This window comes from Ranitomeya imitator, chromosome 1 (assembly GCF_032444005.1).
Source record: "Ranitomeya imitator isolate aRanImi1 chromosome 1, aRanImi1.pri, whole genome shotgun sequence".
NCBI classification, from domain to species: domain Eukaryota; kingdom Metazoa; phylum Chordata; class Amphibia; order Anura; family Dendrobatidae; genus Ranitomeya; species Ranitomeya imitator.
In genome coordinates, this window is record NC_091282.1 from 113,843,422 (window position 1) to 113,871,364 (window position 27,943).

General features: G+C 41.6%; 1 protein-coding gene across 1 annotated transcript in view; it reads left to right on the top strand.

Moving 5' to 3' along the window:
• Positions 1–27,036, top strand: part of ARSB (arylsulfatase B) — a 261,824-nt gene extending 234,788 nt beyond the window's left edge. The window contains exons 7-8 of the mRNA XM_069749896.1: positions 16,898–17,029; positions 25,431–27,036. Coding sequence (XP_069605997.1) covers positions 16,898–17,029; positions 25,431–25,696 — 398 coding nt within the window. The 3' untranslated portion in view covers positions 25,697–27,036. The remainder of the gene's footprint in view (positions 1–16,897; positions 17,030–25,430) is intronic.
• The last annotated feature ends 907 nt before the right edge of the window (positions 27,037–27,943 follow it).

A 27,943-nucleotide genomic window follows, 5' to 3' on the forward strand; every position in this document is an offset into this window, starting at 1 on the left:
CTCGTAGAGCGTGCAGCCATGCCAGAGTCCATAGTGCTCGTAGAGCGTGCAGCCATGCCAGAGTCCATAGTGCTCGTAGAGCGTGCAGCCATGCCAGAGTCCATAGTGCTCGTAGAGCGTGCAGCCATGCCAGAGTCCATAGTGCTCGTAGAGCGTGCAGCCATGCCAGAGTCCAAGGTGCTCGTAGAGCGGAAGGCCATGCCAGAGTCCATAGCGCTTGTAGAGCGGAAGGCCATGCCTGGGTCCTGCTGCATCGTGGTGGTGGCGGTACGGAAGGTCATGCCAGGGTCCTGCTGCATCGTGGTGTCAGTGGAGGAGGTCCAAGCAGGAGCAGCGGTTGTCATGGTGGTGGCGGTGGGCTGTCCAACAGCACTCGGCATGGTGGTGGTGCTGTACTGGTGTCCGGCAGTGCTAGGAATAGAAGCAGTGGTATGCAGCAGAGGTTGACATTGATGTTAATCGTGACAGTGAAGGCACAGGTGGATATGCCGCCACTGTCTGCTGAAAATACCGACTCTGCTGCATAGCCTGCACGTAAGCAGCATTGCAGGCCTGCATGACACTAAGCTGGAGATCGGGAGTAAGGTGTTCCGACATGCCCTGCTCAATGTGGTTAAAAAAATGATGTGCTGGCCTCTGGAGGTCGGCTTTTACTTGGTCAAGGCTTTTGGTGACCTCCTGGATACGTGTATTCATGTGGCTAAGGGAAATATCCATTCGGTCACCCAAAGCCTTGAGTCCTTCATGAAAAACCGAGCTCAAATGCAAAAACTCGGGCATGAGGGACCTGTCCGATGCCCGCTGCCGGGAGGAGCCCCAAGAAAAAGGTGCAGAGGACTGGGAAAGGGGAAGACCTGATGGACCAGCTGCCTGGTCTCCAGTTTGTGTGGCAGGCCCACTTGCTGCAGCGCTGCTTGATGTCTGGGACGGGTCCATGGCTGTCTGATGAAGGACCGCTCCAAAACCTGGGCAAAACAGTACTGCTCCATGTACTGTGAAAAAAGGAAAAAAATTAATAACAAAAATTAACCAGATGCAAACTCCTGTGGAATAGAAACATACAGATTATGGCAATACAACACAACCTAATGCACGGTAGAAATACTTACATTCTCTGGGCAAGGACCGGTCTTAAAAATGCCTGAACGTGATGGTATTTGTACTTTCGGATCCTTGCTCCTGAACCACTGGGAACACTGCTCTCTTGACGCAGGTCCTTGTTGAAGCGGTCCTTCATCGAACGCCAACGTGTTTTGACTTTGAGCACTGTTGAAAAAGCAAAAACTTATGGTTAGACAATGTACTTTTGGCCGTGCTCACACAACTGTGTGTGATGAGAGAAACTCCTGAGAGTTTCTCTCATCACACACAGTTGTGTGAGCACGGCCAAGGTCTCTGCTGCTTCACACTGCATTCTAATACTTACAAAATGCAGTTCGGAGCCGAGTAGGGACATTGACCCAGCCATCCCACATCGCTTTGGCCACCACATTCCATAGGCGCCGGATCATCACGTTGTCCGAGTGCTGTGGAACCCGGGTGTCCCACAACGGGACTCGCTCCTGGACCAGGGAGATGAGGAGGTCATTTTCTGTGAGGTCTTCATCCCGTTCTGGAACCTAAAAATTAAATACAGACATTAATGTTGGATACATTAACATAAAGAAAAGAAAGAAAACAGAGGCTGAGAAATGCCATGAATAAGGAAAGTCAAGATACAAAAGGAGTCCAGAAGAAACATGTAAAGAAAGAGGAAGGTAAAGAAAGGAAGATTAAAGAATACTAAAGTGAGGATACAGTAAACAGTCAGCCTTGTATACGTACACGCTGCTGCCTTGCCACCCGACCGTGACTCCGCTGCTTCTGCCCAGCCTCTGCCGCAGTAGAAGTGCTCTAAAAAAAATGAAGAAAAAAAATTTGTCATATGTGTAGATGTGACCGTGAATACTTACCAATGTCCAAAAGAAAAAAAGAAACTACTTGAAGAAATTCTCACTCCAATAATATATTAAAATTTATTAAATCTTTTATTTAAACACCAACAAGAACAGTACACAAAAAAGAAAAAATATATAAAAACAAGAGGGGCAGGTCAGTATATAAGATTTTTTAGTACAACAAGTCTCAACATTTTATAAATCCACAGCACTGGTTACTTAGAAAATTTTTATCAATAACTGAAAAGGGGAGAGGATAAACATATGGCCCTTTAATCTATTAACTTACATAAATAACGTGTCTTTAAAAGACTACTTCACAGTTCTATTTCCAAAGACCACATAATACTCTGTTGCCAATAATTGCAAATAAGTGGCACAATTCCTCATAAAGCCGCCTCCACCCTTGTTTCTCAAAAAAAAAAAAAAAAAGGCACAATATATACTAACCAGTGCTCATGTTTGGTATACTGATCCTGCCACCTCACACTCCAACGTATGTTTCACTCGTAGCTTCGTCAGGGAGTGAATACTTACAAATCTGAGGAGGGGAGTACTCACTTCACTGACATGTTCGGCTTTAGAAGGCCCAGGACGTTGCTCCTCATCAGAAGAAGAAGACATTCTGATGCATGCAGAAAGAAAGAAATGGAAGAAATTAGGACATGTAGAGACAGAAAATAGAAAATAAAGGCATTGGCTAGGATATACTCACATTGTTCTGAGTGTAGATTTCTTCCTGTGTCTGGTCTGCTGCGTCTGAAAAGCTTCTCTGCTGCGTAGTGACCTGCAACTGTGCACTCCCTCCCTTTATCACCTTGTATGTGGGGGGTGGCTTATCAGTGTCTAGACATGGTTTTTCTCTGGTGCAACGCATGCGTTCACGAACGCAAGCAAATGCATGTGCTCGTGAACGCATGCGTTCACATAGACAGCAATGCGTTTTTTGCCGCATTCCTTACGCAATCAACTGCATACGTTTCTAGGCGGCAAATTGACTCCTCTAAAATTACTACATGTAGCGTTTACCGCGCGAACAGACGAAATGATGCATGCGTCGTCAAACGCGGCCAAAAGCAACCGATCGCAGACGCATGCATCCCTAATGTTAAATATAGGAATACACAACGCATGCGGATATTTGCGGAAGAAACGCTGCGGACACAACCGCAAATGTGAAACCAGCCTAACTTCATGTTTTTTTTTCCTCCTAATCTTTGTGTTGAATGTAGAAATTTAAGCTGGTCCACAAATTTAGGCTTTATTGTCAAATTAGTATTTTAGGTCAGTGTTTCAAGTCAGTGTTACATCAATATTTGTAAGTCAAAATCAGGAATGACTCCAAGACAATTATGCTGTGATCGCTGCAGTTTAACCATTTAAATGCTGTTATTTCCAATGCGCATGAGCACCATGTCCCATCTGCCTCCGTCAACGCAATTGTGAGGAATTGGTTGGTGGGTTACCATGGCTTGCTGAATGCTAAATGCTTTGTTAGTCCTTCGGTGAAGCTCAGCTACAGGCTGCTTTTCATAGGAAAATTGTGATTTTGCCATGTACTATGAGAACAAACTATTGCAGATAGAAGTCCACTAAATTAGCTAGGGAGAAAAAAAATGAAAAGGAGTTTTTAAAAATCTATTAAATGGCCTCCCTTTTCCCTATCAAAAATTAAGAAGGAAATTTAAGATTAAAAAAAAAAAACATTTTGTGTTATCATGTCCAAAAACGTCTGATCTAACAAAATATAACATTGTATAAACCATTAAATGCCAAAAAGGAAAGTAACATTGGAACACGAGAGCAGACCTTTTTTTCGTTCGCACACTTCCCCAAAAATATGCAATATAAAGCAATTAAAATGTCTTGCGTGTCCCAAAATGGTGTCATTAAAAATATCAGTTCAGGGCGCACAAAAATAAGTAATTACAGCACTCTATGGACCGAAAAGTAATTAAGTTACAGGTCTCAGAAAACTAGAATGCAAAACAAATTGGCAAATTGTTTTTTTTTTGTGTGTTTTTTTTTTTACAAACGTTCGATTTTTTTTTTTCACTACTAAGATAATAAAAAGAAAGTTTGGTATCGCTGTAACCATACTTACCTGGAGAATCGTCTTGCCACACCAGTTTTTACCAGGCAATGAACACCACATAAACAAACCTCCCAAAAAACGTAGCACACTTGGAATTTTTTTTTCTGTTTTCTAGTATATTGAATGATGGCATTCATAGCTTCAACCTGTCTCCGGTACGTGTGAAAACTGACGCCACACATACCAGGCACACAGGTGTGAAGAGGGTCTTAAGCTGTGTATAACCTTGCCCACTTCCCTTACTTCTGGCTTCTTTTTTTTTAAAATAGACGAAAGGTTCCTTTTTGTATTTTTCAACCGGATAAACCACATACCGTAATTTTACCCCAAGTTTCTTCTTCCTGATATACAAGATCATCAAATGATTTGAGCTCTGTTGTGCTCTCAAATTTGTATCCATCACTCCTTTAGGGATCCTCTTAAAGAGGTTTTTCCTCAAAGTTAATTTTAATTAATAGATCTTGGAATAATAATGAGTTCAACAATTGGGTGTGTCTAAAAAAACAAATGTTCCTGTGCTGCAATAATCTTACAAATGTGCCTCTATCTATTGTCTAATGGCTGCTTCTGACCATGCAGGAACATGGTCTGATCATACCACATCTCCTGGCCCGAGGAGGAAGCAAAAGTGAGTATACAAATACAGTGGGAACGGAAAGTATTCAGACCCCTTTAAATTTTTCACTCTTTGTTTCATCGCAGCCATTTGGTAAATTCAAAAAAGTTTATTTTTTTTCTCATTAATGTTCACTCTGAACCCCATCTTGACTGAAAAAAAAAGACAGAAAAGTAGAAAATTTTGCAAATTTATTAAAAAAGAAAAGCGAAAATATCCCATGGTCATAACTATTCAGACCCTCTGCTCAGTATTGAGTAGAAACACCCATTTGCGCTAGTACAGCCATGAGTCTTGGGAAGTTTTTCACACCTGGATTTGGGGATCCTCTGCCATTCTTCCTTGCAGATCCTCTCCAGTTCCGACAGGTTGCATGGTGAACGTTGGTGGACAGCCATTTTCAGGTCTCTCCAGAGATGCTCAATTGGGTTTAGGTCAGGGCTCTGGCTGGGCCAGTCAAGAATGGTCACATAGTTGTTCTGAAGCCACTCCTTTGTTGTTTTAGCTGTGTGCTTAGGGTCGTTGTCTTGTTGAACGGTGAACCTTCAGCCAAGTCTGAGGTCCAGAGCATCCTGAATGAGGTTTTCATCCAGGATATCTCTGTACTTGACCGCATTCATGTTTCCTTCAATGACAACCAGTCGTCCTGTCCCTGCAGCTGAAAAACACCCCCATAGCATGATGCTGCCACCACCATGTTTCACTGTTGGGATTGTATTGGGAAGGTGATGAGCAGTGCCTGGTTTTCTCCACACATACCACTTAGAATTATCACCAAAAAGGTCTATCTTTGTCTCATCAAACCTAAGAATCTTATTTCTCATAGTCTGGAGTCCTTCATGTGTTTTTAGCAAACTCTATGTGGGCTTTCATATGTCTTGCACTGAGGAGTGGCTTCCGTCGGGCCACTCTGCCATAAAGGCCCAACTGGTACTGCATCTATGGAGCTCAGCCCCCGTGATCTTGGGGTTCTTCTTTACCTCTCTCACCAAGGCTCTTCTCCCACGATTGCTCAGTTTGGCCGGACGGCCAGGTCTAGAAAGACTTCTGGTGGTCCTAAACTTCTTCGATTTAAGGATTATGGAGGCCACTGTGCTCTTAGGAGCCTTGAGTACTGCAGAAATTCTTTTGCAACCTTGACCAGATCTGTGCCTTGCCACAATTCTGTCTCTGAGCTCCTTGGCCAGTTCCTTTGATCTAATGATTCTCATTTGGTCTGACATGCACTGTGAGCTGTGAAGTCTTATATAACCAGGTGTTTGCCTTTCCAAATCAAGTCCTATCAGTTTAATATAACACAGCTGGACTCCAATGAAGGAGTAGGACCATCTCAGGGAGGATCACAAGGAAATGGACAGCATGTGACTTAAATATGAGTGTCTGAGCAAAGGGTCTGAATACTTATGACCATGTGATATTTCAGTTTTCTTTTTTAATAAATATGCAAAAAATTCTACATTTCTGTTTTTTTTCAGTCAAGATGGGGTGCAGAGTGTACATTCATGAGAAAAAAATGAACTTTTTTGAATTTATCAAATGGCTGCAATGAAAGAAAGAGTGAAAAATTTAAAGGGGTCTGAATACTTTCCGTACCCACTGAATTACAGCATGGGATCGCAGCTGATTCTTTTTGTGAGGTAAAACATTTCCCTGCCAGTTTTTAAGCAATGTTGTACCTCAAATGAAAGAATCGGCTGTGATGCCGTGCTGTCCTATCTGTATACTTTAAAAACGCACGTGCAGGGTTTATTACTTGACCCGCTGATTCTCTGCGACCTCTCAGGTCAGAGGTCGCGATGACGTCACCACAGCACGCCCTCTAAGCTGCAGTGGAGAGAGCCAGAAGACGCTGAGGAGATCTGACCTGCCGGGAATGGGAAAGGTGAGCTTTTGATTTTTTTTTTTTATGTATGTAGCACTATATGGAGCAATTATACTTACTGTATGGAGCATTATATGGGGGCCATTATATACTGTATAGAGCAATATATGGGGCCCATTATACCGTATGAACCCCATTATACTGTATGGAGCAATATATGGGGCTCATTATACTGTATGGAACATTATATGGGGCCCATTATACTGTATGGCGCAACATATGGGACCCATTATTCTGTAAGGAGCACTGTATGGAGCTCATTATGCTGTATGGAGCACTATATGGGGTCAATTATGCTGTGTGGATCATTATGTGGGGCCCATTATACTGTATGGAGAAATATGTGCGGCCATTTAACTGTATGGTGTGGCGGTATTTGTTGTATGTGGTAACATTGGTCGTGGTATATTGAATTGGAGGTCACTTGTTTTCCCTGATAATCAATAAGGGGAAGAGTCTTGATTTGTATTAGAATGTACGACATGAACACTGATCCATTCATTCCCTCAGTGGCTGCACACACTGCACTTGGCTTTTTCTGGAAGCTCCCAAAGAGGATGAATGGGGATGTCATTCTAAAGACATACTGATAGGGAACCTAGATTGTGAGCCCCAACGGGGACAGCGATGATAATGTGTGCAACCTGTAAAGCGCTGCGGAATATGTTTGCGCTAAATAAAAATAAAGATTATTATTATCAAAGATTATTAATGGAGCTACTGTCAGACATCCCACATGACGCTCCAGGATAAAAATGCCCTGTCAGTGATAAAAGTTCCCCATTCTTACGATCGGTGCTGTTTCCAATGGTCGGATTCCACCTATAAATAAGTTATCACCTACCTAACCTGTGGATCAGTGCTAACTTGTTTTCATCTGAGAACCATTAATGCGATCTACCGTAATTATACATCCTAGTTATGGTGGCGCACAGTAGATGTGCAGCAGCCGCCTGTGGTTTACAGTCAATGCTTATATACCAGTTGATAAAATGTCTGTCGCGCTAACAGCAGTCTGCATAACTTTCTTTATAGTCTACAACTTCAAAGAGAGCAATTCCAGCTGCATACTGCTAGTTTTGCTTGACCACCAAATAAGACCTTTAGCCATAAATGACCGCATTCTGGACCCACCCAGTCTCGATGACAGAGACGCATGTAGTTATAAAGCAGCTGACAGCATCTATAAGCAAAATTATATAGTATGTTTGTACCTCCAGTAAAATTTCTCCAGTGATAATTTCTGTTAGAGCGTAAATCTGCACAGAAACAAAGTTTTACTGTGTAATTACTTAGGGTAAAATAGTCTGTTTTCATATATATTTATAATCCGAGTCATTTCTCTGAGCGCAGAATAATGGCCAAAGCCTCATCAATCGCTCAAATGCGGGATCCAATTACCTCTTAAAAAATGAAGGTCAGTACTATTCTTCACTTTTTATTTATTTCAATAAAGTTACAGACAGTCACAGGGCTCGGCATAAAATTCATTATAACCATAAAGTTTCAAAAGGTCACAAAATGTCTCTTTAGTTAGATGGCGGAAAAGGAAAAAAATATCTCCCGTTTGTTCAATAATTCATAACCGGTGCAGAGATGTAGATGGTTAAGAGGAGATAACTGTTTAAGAGGTTCTCCAATTTTGCTGAAATGGCAGTGCAGTGAAAAACTTATATACAAACTTAAAGGTGCACTAAATGCAGGAAGTGCTTAAAAGTGTAAAATATACATACATATATATATATATCTTCAATTCCTCCATTAATCTGCATCTTTTCTTTGATCCTATATTATGTTATGATTAAAACTGAGAAATATGTGAAAAAAAATTTTGTTTATCACATGACACCAGTCGTGTCACTCCTCCTCACTGCCCTGTATGTAGCTATAAGGCCGGCGTCACACTGGCGTTTTAAACGGCCGAGTGCAATGCGATAATAAAATCGCATTGCACTCGGACCAATGTTAAGCTATGGGGCAGCTCCCAGCAACTGTCTTTTTGTCGGCTGTTTTCCTCGGATTGCATGCTGCGATTGTCTCGGACCGAGGAAAACTCTCGGCTCACTCGCACCCATATAAGCCTATGGGTGCGAGTGAGACAGCGCACACCACTCCGATATCATCCGAGTGATGTGCGCTATAAGCGGACCGCAGCAATGGAGAAATTCATTTCTCTGCCTCCTCCGCAGCTGTGCTCCGATCCTCCCTGTGCGAGAGAATCAGAGCATAGACGCATGACACTCGGCTCCTGCTCTGCTGCGAGCAGGAGCCAAGTGTCATTAGCATGTCGCATCCGATGATCTCGCATCGGATGCAATACGCCAGTGTGACGCCGGCCTAAAGGTACCTTCACACTAAACAACTTCACAACGATAACGATAGCGATCCGTGACGTTGCAGCGTCCTGGATAGCGATATCGTTCAGTTTGACACGCAGCAGCGATCAGGATCCTGCTGTGATGTCGTTGGTCGGAGCTAGAAGGCCAGAACTTTATTTCGTCGCTGGACTCCCTGCAGACATCGCTGAATCAGCGTGTGTGACACCGATTCAGCGATGTCTTCACTGGTAACCAGGGCCGCGCTTCGTAACCCGATGTTTACCCTGGTTACCATCGTAAAAGTAAAATAAACAAACACTACATACTTACCTTCTGCTGTCTGTCCCCGGCGCTCTGCTTCTCTGCACTCCTCCAGCATCCTGTGTCAGCGCCGGTCAGCCGGAAAGCAGAGCAGTGATGTCACCGCTCTCCTTTCCGGCCGCTGTGCTCACAGTCAGTGCGGGAAGCAGAGCGCCGGGGACAGACAGCTGAAGGTAAGTATGTAGTGTTTGTTTTTTTTACTTTTACGATGGTAACCAGGGTAAACATCGGGTTACTAAGCGCGGCCCTGCGCTTAGTAACCCGATGTTTACCCTGGTTACCGGGGACCTCGGCATCGTTGGTCGCTGGAGAGCTGTCTGTGTGACAGCTCTCCAGTGACTAAACAGCGACGCTGCAGCGATCGACATCGTTGTCGGTATCGCTGCAGCGTCGCTTAGTGTGAAGGTACCTTAAGACAACTGTCCTGCAGCAGAAGCCTCCCCCCTCCGCCTTGTCTGCAGTAGGAGAAAAGATTGCCACGTTCTGCCTTATTACCTTTTTTATCTTGTTATTTTAAGACTATCTTTCTAGTGTTTGTTAGTTGCTCATTATAAACATCATGCATTTCATTCATTTTTTGTTTACAAGCATATTTTTGGTGACCCTTTTTTTTTAGGGGGGGTCACACACTTTTAGACATGTTTCTTTCGGATACAGAAGATTACAAAAAAATCTTAAACTCAACACTTTTTTTAAAAAAAAATCCCCAAACCTTAAACTTGAACAAAAAAAGACACAAAAACTGAAATGTTTGTAATATCATATTGTATAATGGCCCCACATAGTCCTCCATACAGTATAATGAGCCCCACATAGTCCTCCATACAGTATAATGAGCCCCACATAGTCTTCCATACAGTATAATGGCCACACGTGGTCCACGACTTCGCAGGTCAGATATAATCACTCTGAGGGCCACAGTTTGACGTGTGATCTATTGCAGCTTAGACTACAAAGAATATCCCTGTTCTTCACGTTTAAAGGAGATATGCACACGATTCCCATGTTGCATGTACCTAAATATTCAATGTTTGGCTTACCGAAGAACTTGTAGCCAGAGATTGTCGCCAGCGTAGTGAGCAGGGTGAAAAAAAGCCAAGAGATGAGACAAACTGTATTTAAGACAGGCCAGGAGCAGAACTGTAGTGACTAGGTGACAAATCCAAGGGTGCAGACAAAGGTTTAATGCTGGAGCAAGGCTGAGGTCGGGGTTGGGATTAGCGACTAGGAGCAAGAAAAGGAAGAGTTACAGTTGCCTAAAAACTGGACATAGATGGTCGCTATATATGTCGCCTCTTTTTGAGATTTGCTGCTTAAACTAGGTAAGGTGAGTACTGACTTACGTCAAACAGATAACCAAAAACAAAGGTTTTGGCTACAATATGCAAAAAAAAAAATAACCGTAATGATACCAGTAATAGAACTATCAGTGTACATTGAAGTGAACTATTTTATTACTAAAAATTTAAATGGAAAAGGCTTTGTCCACATCTCCATCATGGCTTCTGTTTATGGTGGAAGCAATGTTTTGGTATTTGTTTCATCGTACAACAGATACCAAAGTTGGGACCCTATTACTTTGCATTGCGTTCGTACATGGTGTCCATGACTCTGATGGCAATAATCAGTGTTGCTGACTCTTCTCATCAAATACTGTATATAATGGACCTTCCGATGGAAGGATCTATGTCGTCAGTGTGAAAACAGCCTTAGGGCTCATTCAGATATCAGTATTTTGACGTGCAAGAAAAACGGACTGAGATTCTTCAGTGATTTTCATCAGAGGGACATTTGATTGTCATCAAAATATGGTGAAAGTTTCATCAGTTTTTTCACTGATAAGAAACATTTAAAAAAAATAGAAATTTCTCCACCTACTCCTATTAGTCGTCAATGAAAACCGGACAGCATACGGATGGCTTTTGAATACTGTCAGATTTTTTCTCCGACACACAGCCTTTCATTGTCAAAATTGATCTGACACCTGGATTGATATTGGACATCTCTCCGTGATTTTTTTCTTGGACCACTTGGTCTGCAAAAAATCAAGGACATGTGAACAGCCCCATAGACTGTCATAAATACGAGTGATATCCATGAAAACACAGATAACACTTGTACGTGAAAAACTGATGTGTGATGAGGCCTAACTCTGAAGAATTATTCTTACGGCAGCAATGGGAAAAAGCCCTCAAAGAAAAGAAGTGAAAAACCCCTGGATAAAACCAAGTATCTCGTTATTCAGCCTCAGCATATTAGTTTCATCATATTCTAGATGAAAAATAAGGTCAAATTTCACATTTTAATCATGTTACTAATGTTAGACTAGAAGGTTCTCCAGCTCTCGTATGTTAACTATTTAGAGATTACTTCAGGCCATGCTGTGCCCTTAAAGTATACATATATACCCACATCCCAGCAGATTTATAAAACCCAGCAATCTGCTTACAGCATTGTGACCACAGAGCAGAGGCAAGCAATGCAGCCGAAACACTTCTCATGGAGATATCTGATGCTTGTGGTCTTCAAATAACATGTCCCAAGACAAAGTCTTTCAACTGGTGCCATAAAAGTGGATGAGGATCTCAGACATTCTGTTTATATCCTGTAAAGCATCGACTATATTATAGGAACACTGGCCCTGATGTATTAATCAACTTAAGTCCGTTTTTGCCAAAATATGCAGCTTTGTGCAAAATATCATAAACTGAAGCGTGTTCGATTTTTGTATTTGGCTCAATAAAAGTTGTACGAGTGGTCATGGTTTACAGGTGAGCATGGCTTGTAGACACACATTTGGAATGACAAAGATTTAGAAAGTCTAATTCTGATACAAATCTATACCACAGAAACCAACGAGGGAATCGGGCAGCAGTGCTGGGGAGTGTTTGGAAAGTATGAATATATTTTTTTTATTTCTTTGGCTCTGCTAGGCCTGACTTTAGAATAAAAAGGACAAGAAAACTCCTCAAAACAGGTTCTGTTGTTTCAGAAAAGCCCTGTCCTCCGGCAGTAGTGTATTTTAGGAAAAAAGAGCTTTTCTTGCCCTCCCTAGGTCCAGCACTGATCTCTTCACCTACTCCCGGCAACTGATATTGTCAGCAGCGGTGATAGTCACATCGACAACGCTGCAGCCAGTAGCTGACCTCAGCTGCTCTGTCCCAGTCGACGGCACAAGCCGCTGAGCTCAGTTAGGCTACTTTCACATTAGCGTCGGTACGGGGCCGTCGCGCTGTGTCGGCCTGACGTACCAACGCATACTGTGCAAGCGCCGCACAACGGGGCAGCGGATGCATTTTTCCAGCGCATCCGCTGCCCCATTGTGAGTTGCGGGGAGGTGGGGGCGGAGTTCCGTCCGTGCATGCGTGGTCAGAAATGGCGGACACAACGCAGCAAAAAACGTTACATTTAACTTTTTTTGCTGCCGACGGTCCACCACAACACTACGCAACCGTCGCACGACGGTTGCGACATGTGCCAATGCGTCGCTAATGTTTGTCAATGGAGAAAAAACGCATCCTGCGAGCAATTTTGCATTGCACGACGCTAGTGTGAAAGTAGCCTAAGTCAGTTAGCCGCTTAAGCGAATGTCGATGTGATCACGTTAAAACAAACTGCAGCCTGGAGATTTTAAGGCTCTTTTACACAGGCCAATAATCAGCCAAATAAGAGTTTGTAGCAATGCTCAGTCCTAGAATCATTGGACTGTGTTAACATGACCAGAATCATTGTCTGAAGCGCATCTTTCTGTGTAAACAGGAGATGTGCTGTCAACAATATGCAAACTGAATGGGGACCAAATGATCCTATTAACAGTTGTTTGTTTCCATACAGATTCGGGCAGCACTTGTAACAGGATCTTTATGTTCGCTCCCATTGACTTGTTACGTTGTCAAAGTAGTAGGACATTCAGCTATCCACCAGAAGGCTGGGGTATTTCAGGGAAGTTTAAGCTTGGTTTGTGATTGCACAAATAATCTTATAAAAGATCCCATATAAAAGTAGAGTGGCCGATGCATACCCTCCCAACAATGCCCTCAACATTGCCACCCACACATCTCTATAAAACCGATCTGAGCATAGCAGTCATATCATTGCGGATGCAGTGCTAAGATCACAGTAAGTACACAGTTCAGCAATCAGTTTCACACTTGACAGAATTAGATACACAACTCAGTGGACTGTATTACACATAATAAATAATAGGTTAAGATACATGGCTATGTGAACTATCACGCACTATAGGATTAGATACACCGCTCAGCAGACTTTATCATATATAATAGCATTAGATACACAACTTGGTGGACTGTATCATATATGATAGCATTCGATACATAACTCTATGTACTATCACATATGATGTGATTTAGATATATGGCAATGTGGACTGTATCACATAAGATTAGATACACAGCTCAGCAGACTGTATCTCACATAATAAGATTAGACACATGGCTTTGCAGACTGTATCACACATGAAGGATTAGATACACAGCTCAACTGTATTTACTGTGATTTGAGCAGAACCATTATATCACTGCTATACTCAGATCACAGTAATATCCGATGAGCACAGATCTTGGCCCTAGAGTGACAGTGATTTTATCCAGTGATGTGTACTCATCGCTGGATGAAGCCACAGCCATGGTGCCCAGATCTGTGCTCTCTCACTGGTAATTATTGTGATCTGTGAGCCATGACATGACGGCTGCGCTCAGATCACTGTAGTTAGCCTGTGAGTGCTCGTCATCAGTTCCAGGCACCAAGGCAGTCGTGGTGACTTCGACTCCATCCTGTGCTGAGTACTCGATACTAAATAAAATCGCCTCCCCCCCAGAGCTAGTGCCCAAACCTGTGCCCTCATGTTATTACTGTGATTAAAGCTTCAGTCAAATCAGTTACTACAGGTAACAGAGGGAAGTGGTAGCCCATTAATTGTGCTTGGCTACAATAAAATGGCGCTGGGCTCGGACTAGCCATGAACTGGGCATCTATGACCTGTCCAGCTCAGAGCTGAGGCAGCCACAGTATAGCAGATTATGTCGGACCCTGACGGCAATCCCCTATGGCCTGGGGCTGCCGTATTTGCTGTGGGAAAGCAACGTGCTCTAACACACCAGCAAATAAAAATGAAAGTTCCCAGAGTTAAGAAGTTGCAAATGAAAAACCTCAAAAGACTATTTAACTGTATACTGTGTACTGTGTATATAACTTTTTAACAAGTCCAATTATTTAAAAAAAAAAATCATGACACATTCCTGTCTAGCAGTGATGGCTCAAAAAATGCAAACATTTAGATTGTCGTCTGTCAGAAGATTACATGGGCCCTATGGACCTGCAATCCATTTCAAGACATTTGTGTGCTATGGATGAGGATGTCTTTGTCCATTTGTCTTTATCACTTCTTCCTGATTAGATTACTAGACAATATAATGTATCGTTATCTCTTCTATTACTGTTATCTACCTCTTCATGACTTTTTTCTTATTTACCATAGAAAATCTCCCTTAATGTCATCCCTCTTGTCAATAATGACTTCCTTCCTTCTCTCTGGAGCTTTTTAAATTGTCATTGTAGATCATGACCCCTGGAATGATCTCTGCTCCTTATCTCTGGTTTGCTTCCTTATTACTTGCTGGTCATCCGATGCCTTCTTTGCCTGTGTGGTGAAACTACGACAAATATCACCTTCCATTCAGATGAAAGTATGGTATGGTAGGAGCCTAGTGGTGCAGATAGAAGTGCTGATTTCGGCCTCTCAGTGCACCGCACCGATCGGCTATATACAAACCCATTGGTGACTGATGAACAATGACGGGTCTGAGCTATGGCAGATGTTCCTGTTCCGTCCCTGCACAGTATCTTGTTATCGGCAGCGCATACCATATTTATACAGTACAATGTGCTACTGATGACGATGGGTTTTTTTTTCTGGGGGGGATTGTGCTAGTTCAAATGATCCAATAACTTGACGAATGAGCATTTTGCTAGATTGTTGGGTAGAAAGTCATAAAAAGTCTTCCAATGAGCGTTCTTTTCACCGACGACTTCTCTAAATGTACTATATAACCTGGATTTCCGATCAGCTGCCTCAAACTTTTCCAGTTGGGGAACCTAGTCTTCATGATAGATGGAGATCCCAAAGGTTGAACCTGTATCGGGTAGGTAAGAGATGGACCAGGAGCCTCTTATGGATCCTTCTTGGGTCCATGAAGTTTAGATAATAACTGTTTGGCTCACAACCATCTCTTCTAACTTACCCATATGCTTGTTTTTTTTGTTTTCTTGTTTATTTATTAATGGCAAGAGTCTGTCATGTTTGAATGGCTTAATATAATTTTCTGCCTGGAGACACCATTAGGGCGTATAACTCCGATGAATGCTATCCGATGTGTTAGTGTTATTTGATGTTTTTACCAGTTTACACCATCAGGCCATAATCCCCACTCACACTGAACAATCTGTAATAGATCATTCAGAACACACAGGTTGCCATTGTTCTCGGTAGCTAAAACCCTGTGTACTCAAGTCCACTGCCGAGAACGATGATTTTTTGTGCAACGTCTTTCACCTGATGACACCACTCGTTCAAGATAATCTTGCAGTGTAAATGAACCATTAATGTTGTAGAAAATGTTTTTCCCATAAGCCCCCCTTCAAATGAAATAAAAATGATTTTATGATTTATGTTAGTGCTTTAGTTAAAAAAAAAAAGTGCACTATGTTTGTCTACAATCTTTGCTTTATTAAAATTGATATGTAGTTGTTTTTTTTCTTGTATGAGGCTGGATGTGAGCTCTGTGTACCCAAGATGCTGCAGTATTTATTAGGTAACACATCATCACAGCTTCCACCCTGCACTTATTTGCGCTTCATGTGCTTTCCTCCCTTTCTATAGCCTGTTTTTGCTGCCTTCCCTGAAACTGTAGATACTTTCTCCCCTCTACAGGCTGTGGACACAACTCCTCCTTCTTCTGCTATTTTTACTACTGACATAGGGGATTAGGACCTGAGGGAGCAATCAGAACTGAGTTGGACTTCAGATTTGTAACATTTTTGCAGATGAATGAGCTAGATGAATGACTTCCAGACACTGCAGCAGCAAAATGGTAGAAAAAATGCAATTAAGACTATTTAAAAAGTTGCCTAACTGTGACATTTAGAAGCAAATGAACAATAAAAAAGTAAATAAGTGTGAAGATGTACATAGGTTTTAAGTATATCACTCAGAAAATGTATGGTCACGAGCAGGAGCGGACACAGACAGAAAAGGGGCCCTGTGCAAGAGCAGCATATGAGATATATATATATATATATATATATATATATATATATATATATATATATATATATATATATATATATATATCCTTTTTGCAGCACAATTTCACCTGCTTTGGAGATGGCAGTGGGCCCCTTACCTTTTGGGCCCCTGTATAAGTTGCTACAATGAATGGTATGTCTGCCCCTGGTTATAAGTGGGAAAATCTGGTGAACATTGTACAAGCCAGTAATACCGGTGTGACCATTTACCCGGTATGGAGTTGATGACCTAGGTTGTCAGTACATACTGGGAGTTGTAGTTACACAATAGCTGGAAATTACTGCTATACACTATATAGTAGAGATGTGCTACAAATTGGTGATTTATGATACTGTAAAGTGTTAGGGTTACTGGATGAAACTGTATACGGCCATATAACATTTTCTTTTTTTTTTTCACAGGCTCCACAAATAAAGAGACAAGCAATCCTTTCGCCAAGCCTTTTATTTCTACATGGGAGAATTCATTGTTCAATATATCAGTTCATGCTGCAATTCGACACAGGAAATGGAAACTACTAACTGGAAATCCAGGTATCACTTACTGTATCTGTTGTACCAAGGAGTATACATCTGACACTGGAAACTCTGTTACCCCCTGCAATACAGGCAGTCACTACCCTCCCCCCAGGAAATTTCATTGTATTCAAAACTCAGACTACATGGAATAATTTTATTTTTTACAATTTGTTATCTACTATAGTGGCTATGACTGATATTGCTCATATTGGAGGCAGGCAGTATACATCTGTGCTAACTCTGCCATATTACATGAAACGTGGGCATCTGTAAATGTTATCCCTCTTTTATAAAGTGCCAGCAGTTCACTCACCATATTGTATAAAGTTAGTAAAGAGTTCTTCAAATCTTCTTAGATTCTTAGATGGATATTGTTTGATAGTGATTGTAAAAAACAAGCACTTTTGCCATTTACTGTTTGTTAAAATTTGCAGCCGTTCTTGAGATATTGACACTTTTCCTTTTATTTACAGTTCATTGCTTAGGTGACCGACCACCGCTGATGCCTACCTTGTAAACCCAGTGCTGGCGCTGACCAGGATTAGGAGCCAACAGTGCACTCCAGAGATCCCGATCAGCTTTAAAGCAGCACTTACAAGCTCAATAGAAAAGCACTTGTAAGCACTGTGCATGGTAGGCCATTGTTGCTAGACTTACAGTGGTGGTCTGTCTCCTAGACAACAAGCTGTAAATAAAGAAAAGTATTACTATCTTAAGAATGGTTGTAAATTTTAATAAACTGTAAATGGCAAAAGCGCCCATTTTTATTAGCACTATCTCACTATCCATCTATAAAAATGTGTCAAATAAGTGATAACATGTGAATCGGCAGAGATCTGGGGCCCCAAGCAATGGGTTAGGGTCCGGAGTCCTGGATCTTTACCACCATCAACCTGGTACAACCAATTAGACAATAGCAGGTTTAAGTCCCCTAGGGTGACAAAATAGAACAAAAACTAAAAAATATTTATTTTAAATACAAAAGTTTAAATCACTCTACCCTTTTCCCAATTTAAAAAAAATATATATATTTTTTTTAAAAATCCCCATTTCTTAGTACAGTATATTGTGATGTGAATGGTGTATTGCAAAATTACTCGTATGGCTAATTCAACAGATAATTAAGACACTTTGGAAAAAGATGAGCAAAACCAAAGTACCAAAAATTGGTAGCATTCTTAAGGGGTAAAGAACACCCAGTCCCAATAATTGGCTGTTGTAATCATGGCAGGGAACACTCAGCAAAGGAGCAATGCTAATCGTATGTTTTCTGTAGCTTCTAAAAGAATCGCTGGGCGTGGAGAATTCTCCATAAAGACCATAAAATTAACATTAAATAAAGAGGCCTAATATCTCTGGAAATGTATGGCTGCTGTCACTGAGGTTATTACTGCTTGTCTGAGGACTGTTCTGCTACTTGGGCAAATCATCAAGATCCGCTGCTGGCAGCTCCCTTTGTGATAACCAATGACGTCACAGATGTGCTTGATGGGAGACAAGTTTGGAGTCACTAAAATGAAGACTAGAGGTCCTGAAGAGGTTTTTCCGAGTGAACATCACACTGGTCCTACTCCCAGGATTATGGTGTATGTTGGCATAATGTATGATACTCCGCACCATTTAGTCTTCATTCCTGATACACAGCTTACACTTACTTTAGTGGAACAAGTGGTGCGGCCATTCCTCCAAAATATCCCAGGAGTCATTATTCAACACAACAACGTCATGTTGCTCGTGCGCAGCCTCTGTGGCCTGAACATGGTATTGTTGTCTGCGGGGTCTCTGGACTTGTCTCCCCTTTTGAACATATCTGGGACATCATCTGCAATTGTAGGGGGAGCTGCCAGCAGCGGTTCTTGATGATTTCCATGACCACTTGCATTCCTCAATGATAGCAGCCAAGGCTGTAAGTGCGGGGATTTCGGTGTGTGGCGCTCATACTCGATAGGGGAGAAATCAAGATGTTTTAAAAATGTTATTTCTATTTTTTTTGTGTGTTTAGATCAGTAACATGTCTATGACTTTTCCTTCTGAGTGCATGTATTTCTCAGTGATGTTCTCACACCCCAGTTTCCCCGATGTTAATGTAAACCTAACCCCTGGAATCTCAACTACTGTACGTAGCACTGTTCAGCTTCAGCCTTCACATTTCTATGACTAATAAATGTCACGATTTAGGAAGTCCATAGTATTTATTTTACTTTCTCTTTTTTGTGCCATGACCTAAACACTATGAAATGTGCCATGAAAAGCTGGTTTAGAATGCGTATAGCACAAAGCCCTTTCCTCTGCAATTCCTTTTCCCCAGCTCCACATTTCGGCCCTTTTACTTATGTGGATTTACATTCCATGGTGCTGAAGCAATGTATTCCACAGTAACGTCGAATGTGTGTTCAGCAATCTGCAAAGTTTGCTCAGCAAAATGAATCTGCCCTGCAGACTTTTCAGTTACATCTTAAATATTTAGATTGCAAAGACCAAATTTTCAATTATGTAAATCCCTTTTTTTCTTTTGCCTTTTCCCATATACAGTGGGGAAAATAAGTGTTTGATACACGGCCAGTTTTGCAAGTTTTCCCACCTACTAAGAATGGAGAGGTCTGTGATTTTTTTTCGTAGGTACACTTTTTGTAGGTACACCTTTAGACAAATCTAAAAAAAAAAATCCAGAATATCAGTGTGATTTTTACATACGGTAATTAATTTGCATTTTTATTGCATGAAATAAGTGATACAATAGAAAAACATAACTTAATATTTGGTACAGAAACCTTTGTCTGCAATTACAGAGGTCAGATGTTTCCCGTGTTTTTTTTTTTTTTTTAAACGATAAATTTTTATTAAGAATTTTAACACATTGTTTTTATAATACAAAATGTTTGATTAAGGAAGATACAATAAAAAGACAGGTTTTATAAGGAAAGGAAGCGAGGAAGGGGGGGGGGGCATCATGGAAAGGATCCAGAGTTTATGAACTATGGAGCATAACCACCATGTGTACATATCTCCGATGGAACAGCAGCTTCTTAAGCAATTGGTAGAGTAGCCAAAAACTACTTTGGCCACTCTGGCAAGGGTCAGGTACCACCTGATTAGCACCTTTTATAGTTTGGTACCATCATTAAAATGAAAGTGTTTTGTATGTCACCGGTAGAGGAGGACCATATCTGGGACCATTCCGCATCAGAATTAGTTCAGTGTCCGATTCCCAACGAGCAGTATTTGTTAAACTTCCCCTATGCATAGGGTGATTGATATGAGAATAGATCAGTGAGATGGAGCCAGAAACGTGAGGGTTCTGACGACATCTTTGCTCAAATGGTGTAAACATGTATGATGGAGCAGAGTTTCTTAACATGGTGAAAGTGAAATGTTTGCGTTGTATATATCGGAATATTTCTCTAGAAGGGAGGTTGCATTTCTCTTGGAGAGCTGGAAATGGGAGAAGGGCGTCAACATTAACTAAGTGGTGGAATCTAGTGATACCTGCAGCAATCCAAGAACGAAAAGATGAGAATAGACTCTTTACCTGGGGGAAACTGTGAGTTATCCCATAGCGGGGCGAGGGTTAAGAAAGGTGACATCAGATTTGAGGAATATTTCAGATTTTAAGTGAGTGAATTACAATGGGACTAGATATTTGTGTGCGCAAGCGGGAAGGAGCCATAGCAAGGCGTCGAGAGGCAGTGGGTGACGACACCCTGATGCTTCGAGGGAGAGCCACAGATGAGGCTGTTATCCTCTCAACCTGCAGCGATCCTCTGTCTGCTAAACCGCCGCATGACCAACTCTACCCTCTCCTAGTGTATCCTCATCCATCCCCTGTAGACTGTGAGCCCTCGCGGGCAGGGTCCTCCCTCCTGTACTTGTGTGTGCCTTTTTTTACCCATGTTTATTGTACTTGTCTATATTTGCCCCGTTCACATGTAAAGCGCTATGGAATAAATGGCGCTATAAAAATGTATAATAATAGGTATAATTGGTAACATTTTATTAGATTGGGCACCTCTAGGCCCCCTTTCAAATGGTGGCGGTATAGTGTGGCTCTGTTGACCCTGGGAGTGCCTCCTTTCCAGACAAAGGTGTTAATTAGACTCTGACTTGATTTAAGGTGTTGGGATGGGACAGGCATTGGATGTACTGAAAACAGATAATGTAATTTAGGGAGTATGGTCATTTTTAGGGCTCTTATGATGCCCAGCCATGAGAGTAGCAATGAACCTAGCTTGTGAAGCATTTGGGGTTAGTTCGCAGAGAAGAGAAATTCTACGTTAGTCATTAATTTCACATCTAGGTAGTCCAGGTGGTTTATAGACCACTGCAAGGAAAAATCTTGTTTGAGCTGCTATACAATGATGACGGGAAGGGAAATATTCATGGCGTATGATTTAGTTTGGTTGGTCTGCAGGCCAGAAACATGTTCAGCAAGGTTTGTGGGACAGTTAATTTAAAGAACAAAAAAAAGTAAGATGTCATCTGCGAACATAAATAGTTTGTGAGAATCAGATGTGATTTCCATATCTTGAATGTCTGGGTTAAAAAGAAGATGAATCGCTACTGGTTCAGTTGTGAGAAGGAATAATAGCGGGGATAGGGTACACTATTGGCCAGTACCTGTATTAATGTAGAAAAGCGCAGAATTAAAACCATTGTAGCGAACGTAAGCTGTGGAATGACTATATAGAGCATAAATCCATGAGAGAAACTTATCAGGGAAGTTCCATTTCCGTAACACTGCAAACAATTGAGGCCATGAAACAATCAAATACTGTTTTGAATATCGAGTGACAGTAGCATTCCTGCTAGGTGACGCTGCTTGCAGTGATGCAGGAGATGGGAGATCCTATGTTTATTATCGGACGTTCTTGGTCCTTATGAATGATGGAGTCCAACCCACAGTTCAGGCCTTGAGCTAAAATTTTATCTGTTTCCTGTAGTTCTTGACCAAGTTTGCAAACACTGCAGGAGGGATTTTGGCCAACTCTTCCATACAGATCTTCTCCAAATCTTTCAGCTTTCAAGGCTGTCGCTGGGCAACATTGAGTTTCAGAACCCGCCAAAGATTTTCTATTGGGTTCAGGTCTGGAGACTGGCTAGGCCACTCCAGGATGTTGAAATGCTTCTTACAGAGCCACTCCTTAGTTGCCCTGGCTGTGTGTTATGGGTTATTATCATGCTGAAAGACCCAGCCACCACCCATCTTCAATGTTCTTACTGAGGGAAGGAAGTTGTTGCCAGAATCTCGTGACACATGACCCATCCATCCTCCCTTCCATATGGTGCAGTTGTCCCCTTTGCAGAAAAGCATCTTCAAAGTATGATATTTTCCCCCACCATGCTTCACGGTTGGGACGGTGTTCTTGGAGTTGTATTCATCCTCCTTCTCCCTCCAAACGCGGCCAGTGGAGTTGATACCAAAAAGTTCTATTTTGGTCTCATCTGACCACATGACCTTCTCACATGCCTCCTCTGAATTTTGCTAATGACCATCTGGATGATCCAAATGGGCCTGTAGATGTGCTTGCATGAGCAGGGTTACCTTGCGTGTCCTGCAGGATTTTAATCCCTGATAGCGTAGTTTGTTACTAACGGTAATGTTTGAGACTCTGGACCCGGCTCTCTTGAGGTCATGGACCAGGTCCTCTCATGTAGTTCTGGGTTGATTCCTTGATAATTGTGCAAACAGTTGCCTTCTCACCAAGTTGCTTGCCTATTGTTCTGTAGACCATCCCAGCCTTATGCAAGTCTACAATTTTGACCCTGGTATGCTTAGACAACTCTTGGGTCTTGGCCATGGTGGAGATGTTTGGCATGTGATTGATTGTGTGGACATATGTCTTTTATACAGGTAACGAGTTCAAACAGGTGAAGTTAATACAGGTAATGAGTGCAGAGTAGAAGGCTTCTTAAAGAAAAACTAACAGGTCTGTGAGAGCCGGACATCTTGCTGGTTGGTAGGTGATCAAATACTTATTTCAACTTAGTTCCTGCAATAAAATGCAAATTAATTATGTAAAAATCATATACTGTGATTTTCTGGTTTTTATTTTTAGATTCTGTCTCTCACAGTTAAAGTATCTAAGATTAAAATTACAGACCTCTCCATTCTTTGTAAGTGGGAAAACTTTCAAAATCGGCAGTGTTTTAAGTACTTATTTTCCCCACTGTAGATACAAAGTTTAACCTCTCTATAATTTTGTCTACAGATTCTTATATCTAAACACATTAATTAAACCACAACTTCCCAGAGCCTGATACTTTAGGTTTTAGTGCAATCTCCTATCTCTAGATAAAGAAAACTTGTCATCAAAGCGCTCACTCTCTGCACATGTAACTCACTGTCCCACAATTTCAACTATAGATTTCTGTAAAAAACGGATTTCTACAGGAAAGGTAAGTATGTACATACTATTAAAGGGGTTGTCCACTCATTAACTAAAAGTTTGCAATCACTCTATGTGACTGCCGACTTGTGAATCCTCACATCGCTCGCACTATGTGCTGTGAGGATTCTCCGGTGCCAGGAGTGACAGTCATGTGTCCGCAGGTATGCCATATGTATCCTCCTGACCACATTCAGACTAGATGGGCGCAGCCTCGTTCATTGCAAGTGTATTGAGTGAGGCCAAAACGGTCTAGTTGGAATGTGGCCAGGAGTATGCATATGGCATACCTGCGTCATATGACTGTCACTCCTGGCGCCATCACCGGAGAATCCTGACAGTGCGCAGTGCGAGCAATGCGAGAATTCACAAGTCTGCAGTCACATAGAGTGACTGCAGACTTGTAGATGAAAACCAGACAACCCCTTTAAAGCACTATTACGTAGCTGCCATAACTTTATGTATGCATTCCTGATGGGTTCTCTTTGATTTATATTCTGTGGGACCCAGGAAGCTGAGATTTGGGCTGCTGTTTTGAATGACCCTGTACTGGGGGGCAGTTATATCCACATATGTAACAACCTGAACAAAGTACCGTAGTAGGTTAGCAGGGTCATACTTAATTATTGCCTTCGGTATATCTTGGGAGGGTTTCGTGATGTATACCAACCAAGGAGGGCTCCAAAACTACGCTGTAGTATAAATTTTGGGCATGTTCACACGTTGCATTTTTGCAGCATTTTTTTCTCTGCAGCCCAAACTTTCACTCTTGGCAGGAAAAACGCTGATTTCCGAAATCTCAGTCCTTTCGCTGGTATTGTAAATGTAAAACAAATCTTCGGTTTTCCTCTTTTTAAAAAAAAAAAAAGTTGCAAAGATCCAAAATGTGAACTTAATCTTATCCTAATAGGATGGGGCTTCAATGCCAATACTACTACTTTCGATAACGCATGTCCCAGGACAATGATGCAGTGACCCGACTTAGTATGGTCTTTCCATATTTTTCTCAAATAAGACCTTCTCATAATGTTTTCACATATCCGTTGCTTCGATTTTTAGACTTCTTGTGCCCCATTCATCATTGTGTTTTGGTAATTTTTTTTTTTTACATGAATTCTTCTCAGTGACTTTGCATTGAGTTTTTTCTGTTATGTACTTAATTTTCAGAATTTTTATTTATATATTAGTGTGACTTTTCCAGATGTTTTAGCCTGATTCATCAAATTCGACATTTTAAAAATTGCTTTTTTTTTTTTTTCTTACCAAATGAGCACAAGTTTCCCCTAGGGTAATTTTTGTATGGCTGAATTTTTTTTTAATTCAAATTTTACAATACTTTGCTAAACATCAACCTTTTTCTTCTAATAAGTTGTAGAAAAGATTAAAGAAAAAATGTTTAATTTGCGCAAAATTCATTGCCCAAGTGCGTTATTTTGAAGAATTTGGCACATATTAAAAAGGCAATAAAAACCACAAGGCACAAAAGTAAAAGTAAAGTTTGAAAAAAAAAAAACAACTCAAATGATGACTCTGGGCCTTAAAGAGGTTGTCCACTACTTTTTATCATTGAGGATAGGTCATCAGTGATAAAGTAGCGGACAACCTTTTTAATATCCAACACATTTGCCTATCTCCTAGTGATGAGCGAATATACTCGTTACTCGAGATTTCCCGGGCACGCTCAGGGGTCCTCCGAGTATTTTTAGTGCTCGGAGATTTAGTTTTCCTTGCCTCAGCTGAATGATTTACATCTGTTAGGCAGCTTGATTACATGTGGGGATTCCCAAGCAACCAGGCAACCCCCACATGTACTTATGCTGGCTAACAGATGTGAATCATTCAGCTGAGGCAAGGAAAACTAAATCTCCGAGCACTAAAAAATACTCGGAGGACCCCCGAGCATGATCGAGAAATCTCAAGTAACGAGTATATTCGCTCATCACTACTATCTCCTTATGATTAAACCCATGACAGGAGACGGTGATCTTTAGAGTATCATATATTTAAATCCACATCTTGTACTTTTTTCACAGGTTGTGATCACTGGTTTCCGCCACCCAATTCTTCAGACATTCGCGACTTCCCGTCATTTGAGTCTTCTGGAAAGAATCTCTGGTTATTTGACATTGTCCATGATCCTGAAGAGAGGCACGATTTGTCAGAGAAATATCCTGAAGTGGTGAAGAAGCTTCTTTACCGTCTGGAGTACTACAACAATCATTCTGTTCCCATCAATTATCCAGATGATGACCCCAGATGTGACCCCGAAGCTTCTGGTGTCTGGGGCCCTTGGGAATAATGTTTTGTATGGCGATAAACTACACCTATGTTAAGGTCAGGAGGATGCCAATACAGCTTATTAAAACCTGGTTTTTGCCTCCTAATCTGAGATCAGAATAATATATGGGCATAGACCCTGATTCCAACCATGTGTCACTTACTAGTTTGCCTTCTGAAGTTCTGATAATGATAAAACAGTGAATTTATCGCTAGAGGACTAGTAGACCTGCTGCCATGTAGTCCTCCATATTCATGAGTGCTGTATAACTCCTCCCCATAAATAATTGGCAGTTTTCTGCCTATGCACAGTGCATCAGTGGTGTGATTGGGGTTATACAAAGCTCAGCATTCAGAGAATTAGTAAATCTGCAGCAGATTTTATCAAAATTGCAGCAAGCAGACCAGTAAGTAATGGAATGCTTGAATCGGGGTCTCCGCTCCTAAATTAGGCTGCTTTCAGATAGGGCAGCAAAACTCTGGTATCAGATTCCCTTTAATGAGACGAAGCATAGAGTCTAAATAAAATGTATCCCTCATGTCCAACATCAAAAACAAATGTCCCTGGTGGCAAAATTCTTCAGGTAATGTCCACCTTATTCGTTGATGGCAAGTTGTCCTGTTGACTTCATTTAGCAGTGGCTTCCTATACCTGAAAGCTGAGTTGAGTTATTGTATGTTTCCACTTTAAGGATTCGTTCAGGATTAGCTGCGGATTGGATGCTGCGTACAACTGCAGCGTCCAATCCAGTGTCCAGATGTTACAGCATAGTGTAGGGGATTTTATGAAATGCTGTCTCCACTATGCGTGCGAACACTCATCCGGCGGCCCTGCGTAACCGGACATGCGGCGCGTCTTTCCAGACCGCAGCATGTCTATTTATCTCGTGGAGATGCTCCGACTCCGCAAGATGAATAGCCCAGTCTATGATTGTGATGCGGTGATTCCACATGTGTTCAATGAGCACATCCGGAATCACCACGCGTACAATAGGGGCCGGCGCTTTGGGCAGAGCGAAGTATCCGCTGCGTCCAAAGGGCAGAGATTACACCCTGAGGAAACATAGCCTTAGACATCTCCTTGTGGCATCGGGTCCTAGCATTGGGGGGTGGACAGCATTTTAGATGTTACAGGTGTTCTGCTGACAATCAATTCTCTCTAATCATTTTCTACCTGATTAGATTCCTAGCGTTCTGCTGATTGAAGCCCGCAGTCTGTGCATTATTGCTTTACTGAGGCAAAAGATTTATTTTGTTAATTTTAAAATATTTGTAATGACTGCGAAAAAAGTTTACGATCGATGATTATTTGTTTACCAGAATTAAAAGAATATTAAAATAAATAACATTTCTATATTCCTACTATGCCGACTTTGTTGTTTTTATGGGGACTTAATGGTGGTGAGTTTTCTTATGCATTACTAAGTGTGACGCCTACAGTGAATATCTGCTGACCTGCAAAAAGAAGAATGCTGTGTATTTGGAAATCTACAAGCATCTATGCACGGAATTTTGGTTTTTAAGGCTATGTGCACACGTTGCAGATTCCATTGTGGATTTTTCCGCGCGGATTCTGAAAAATCCACAGGTAAAAAGCCCTGCAGATTTACTGTGTTTTTTGTGCAGATTTTGCCGCCATTTTTACACCTGCGGATTCCAATTATGGAACAGGTGTAAAACGCTGCTGAATCCGCACAAAGAATTGACACACTGCGAAAAATAAACCTCAGCGTTTCCACGCAGTTTTTTCCGCAGCATGTGCACTGCGGATTTGGTTTTCCATAGGTTTACATAGTACTGTACACCGCATGGAAAACAGCTGCGGATCTGCAGGAGCAAATCCGCTGCGGATCCGCAACGTTTGCACAAACCCTTAAGCCTCATCTACTTGCTTTGTTCTGGGAATTGCAGCAGATTTCCTGCAATTCTGCATCAAAAATCTGTTGCAATTTCACTACATCTGATTGTGTGATCTAATCTTCTACTGGGAATCGAGAATAATCTACTGTAGTTAAGATACAGAACAAAAATGTAACAAGATCGGTGCAAGCTCTTAAGTATATGGCTTTTATTACTTAGACTTAAAGGACCTATGCTTTACTATAAAAGGTTACAATATGTTTACTCTAGAATGCAAGTACGCACAAAGCAGGGGAACCGACTCCTTAAGACGCTCTCCACCTTAGGGAAGGCGCAGATGAGCGTATTTGCTGTCCGAGTGCGATCCAACATAACAATGAATCGCTCTCGGTCCAATGTTAGTCTATGG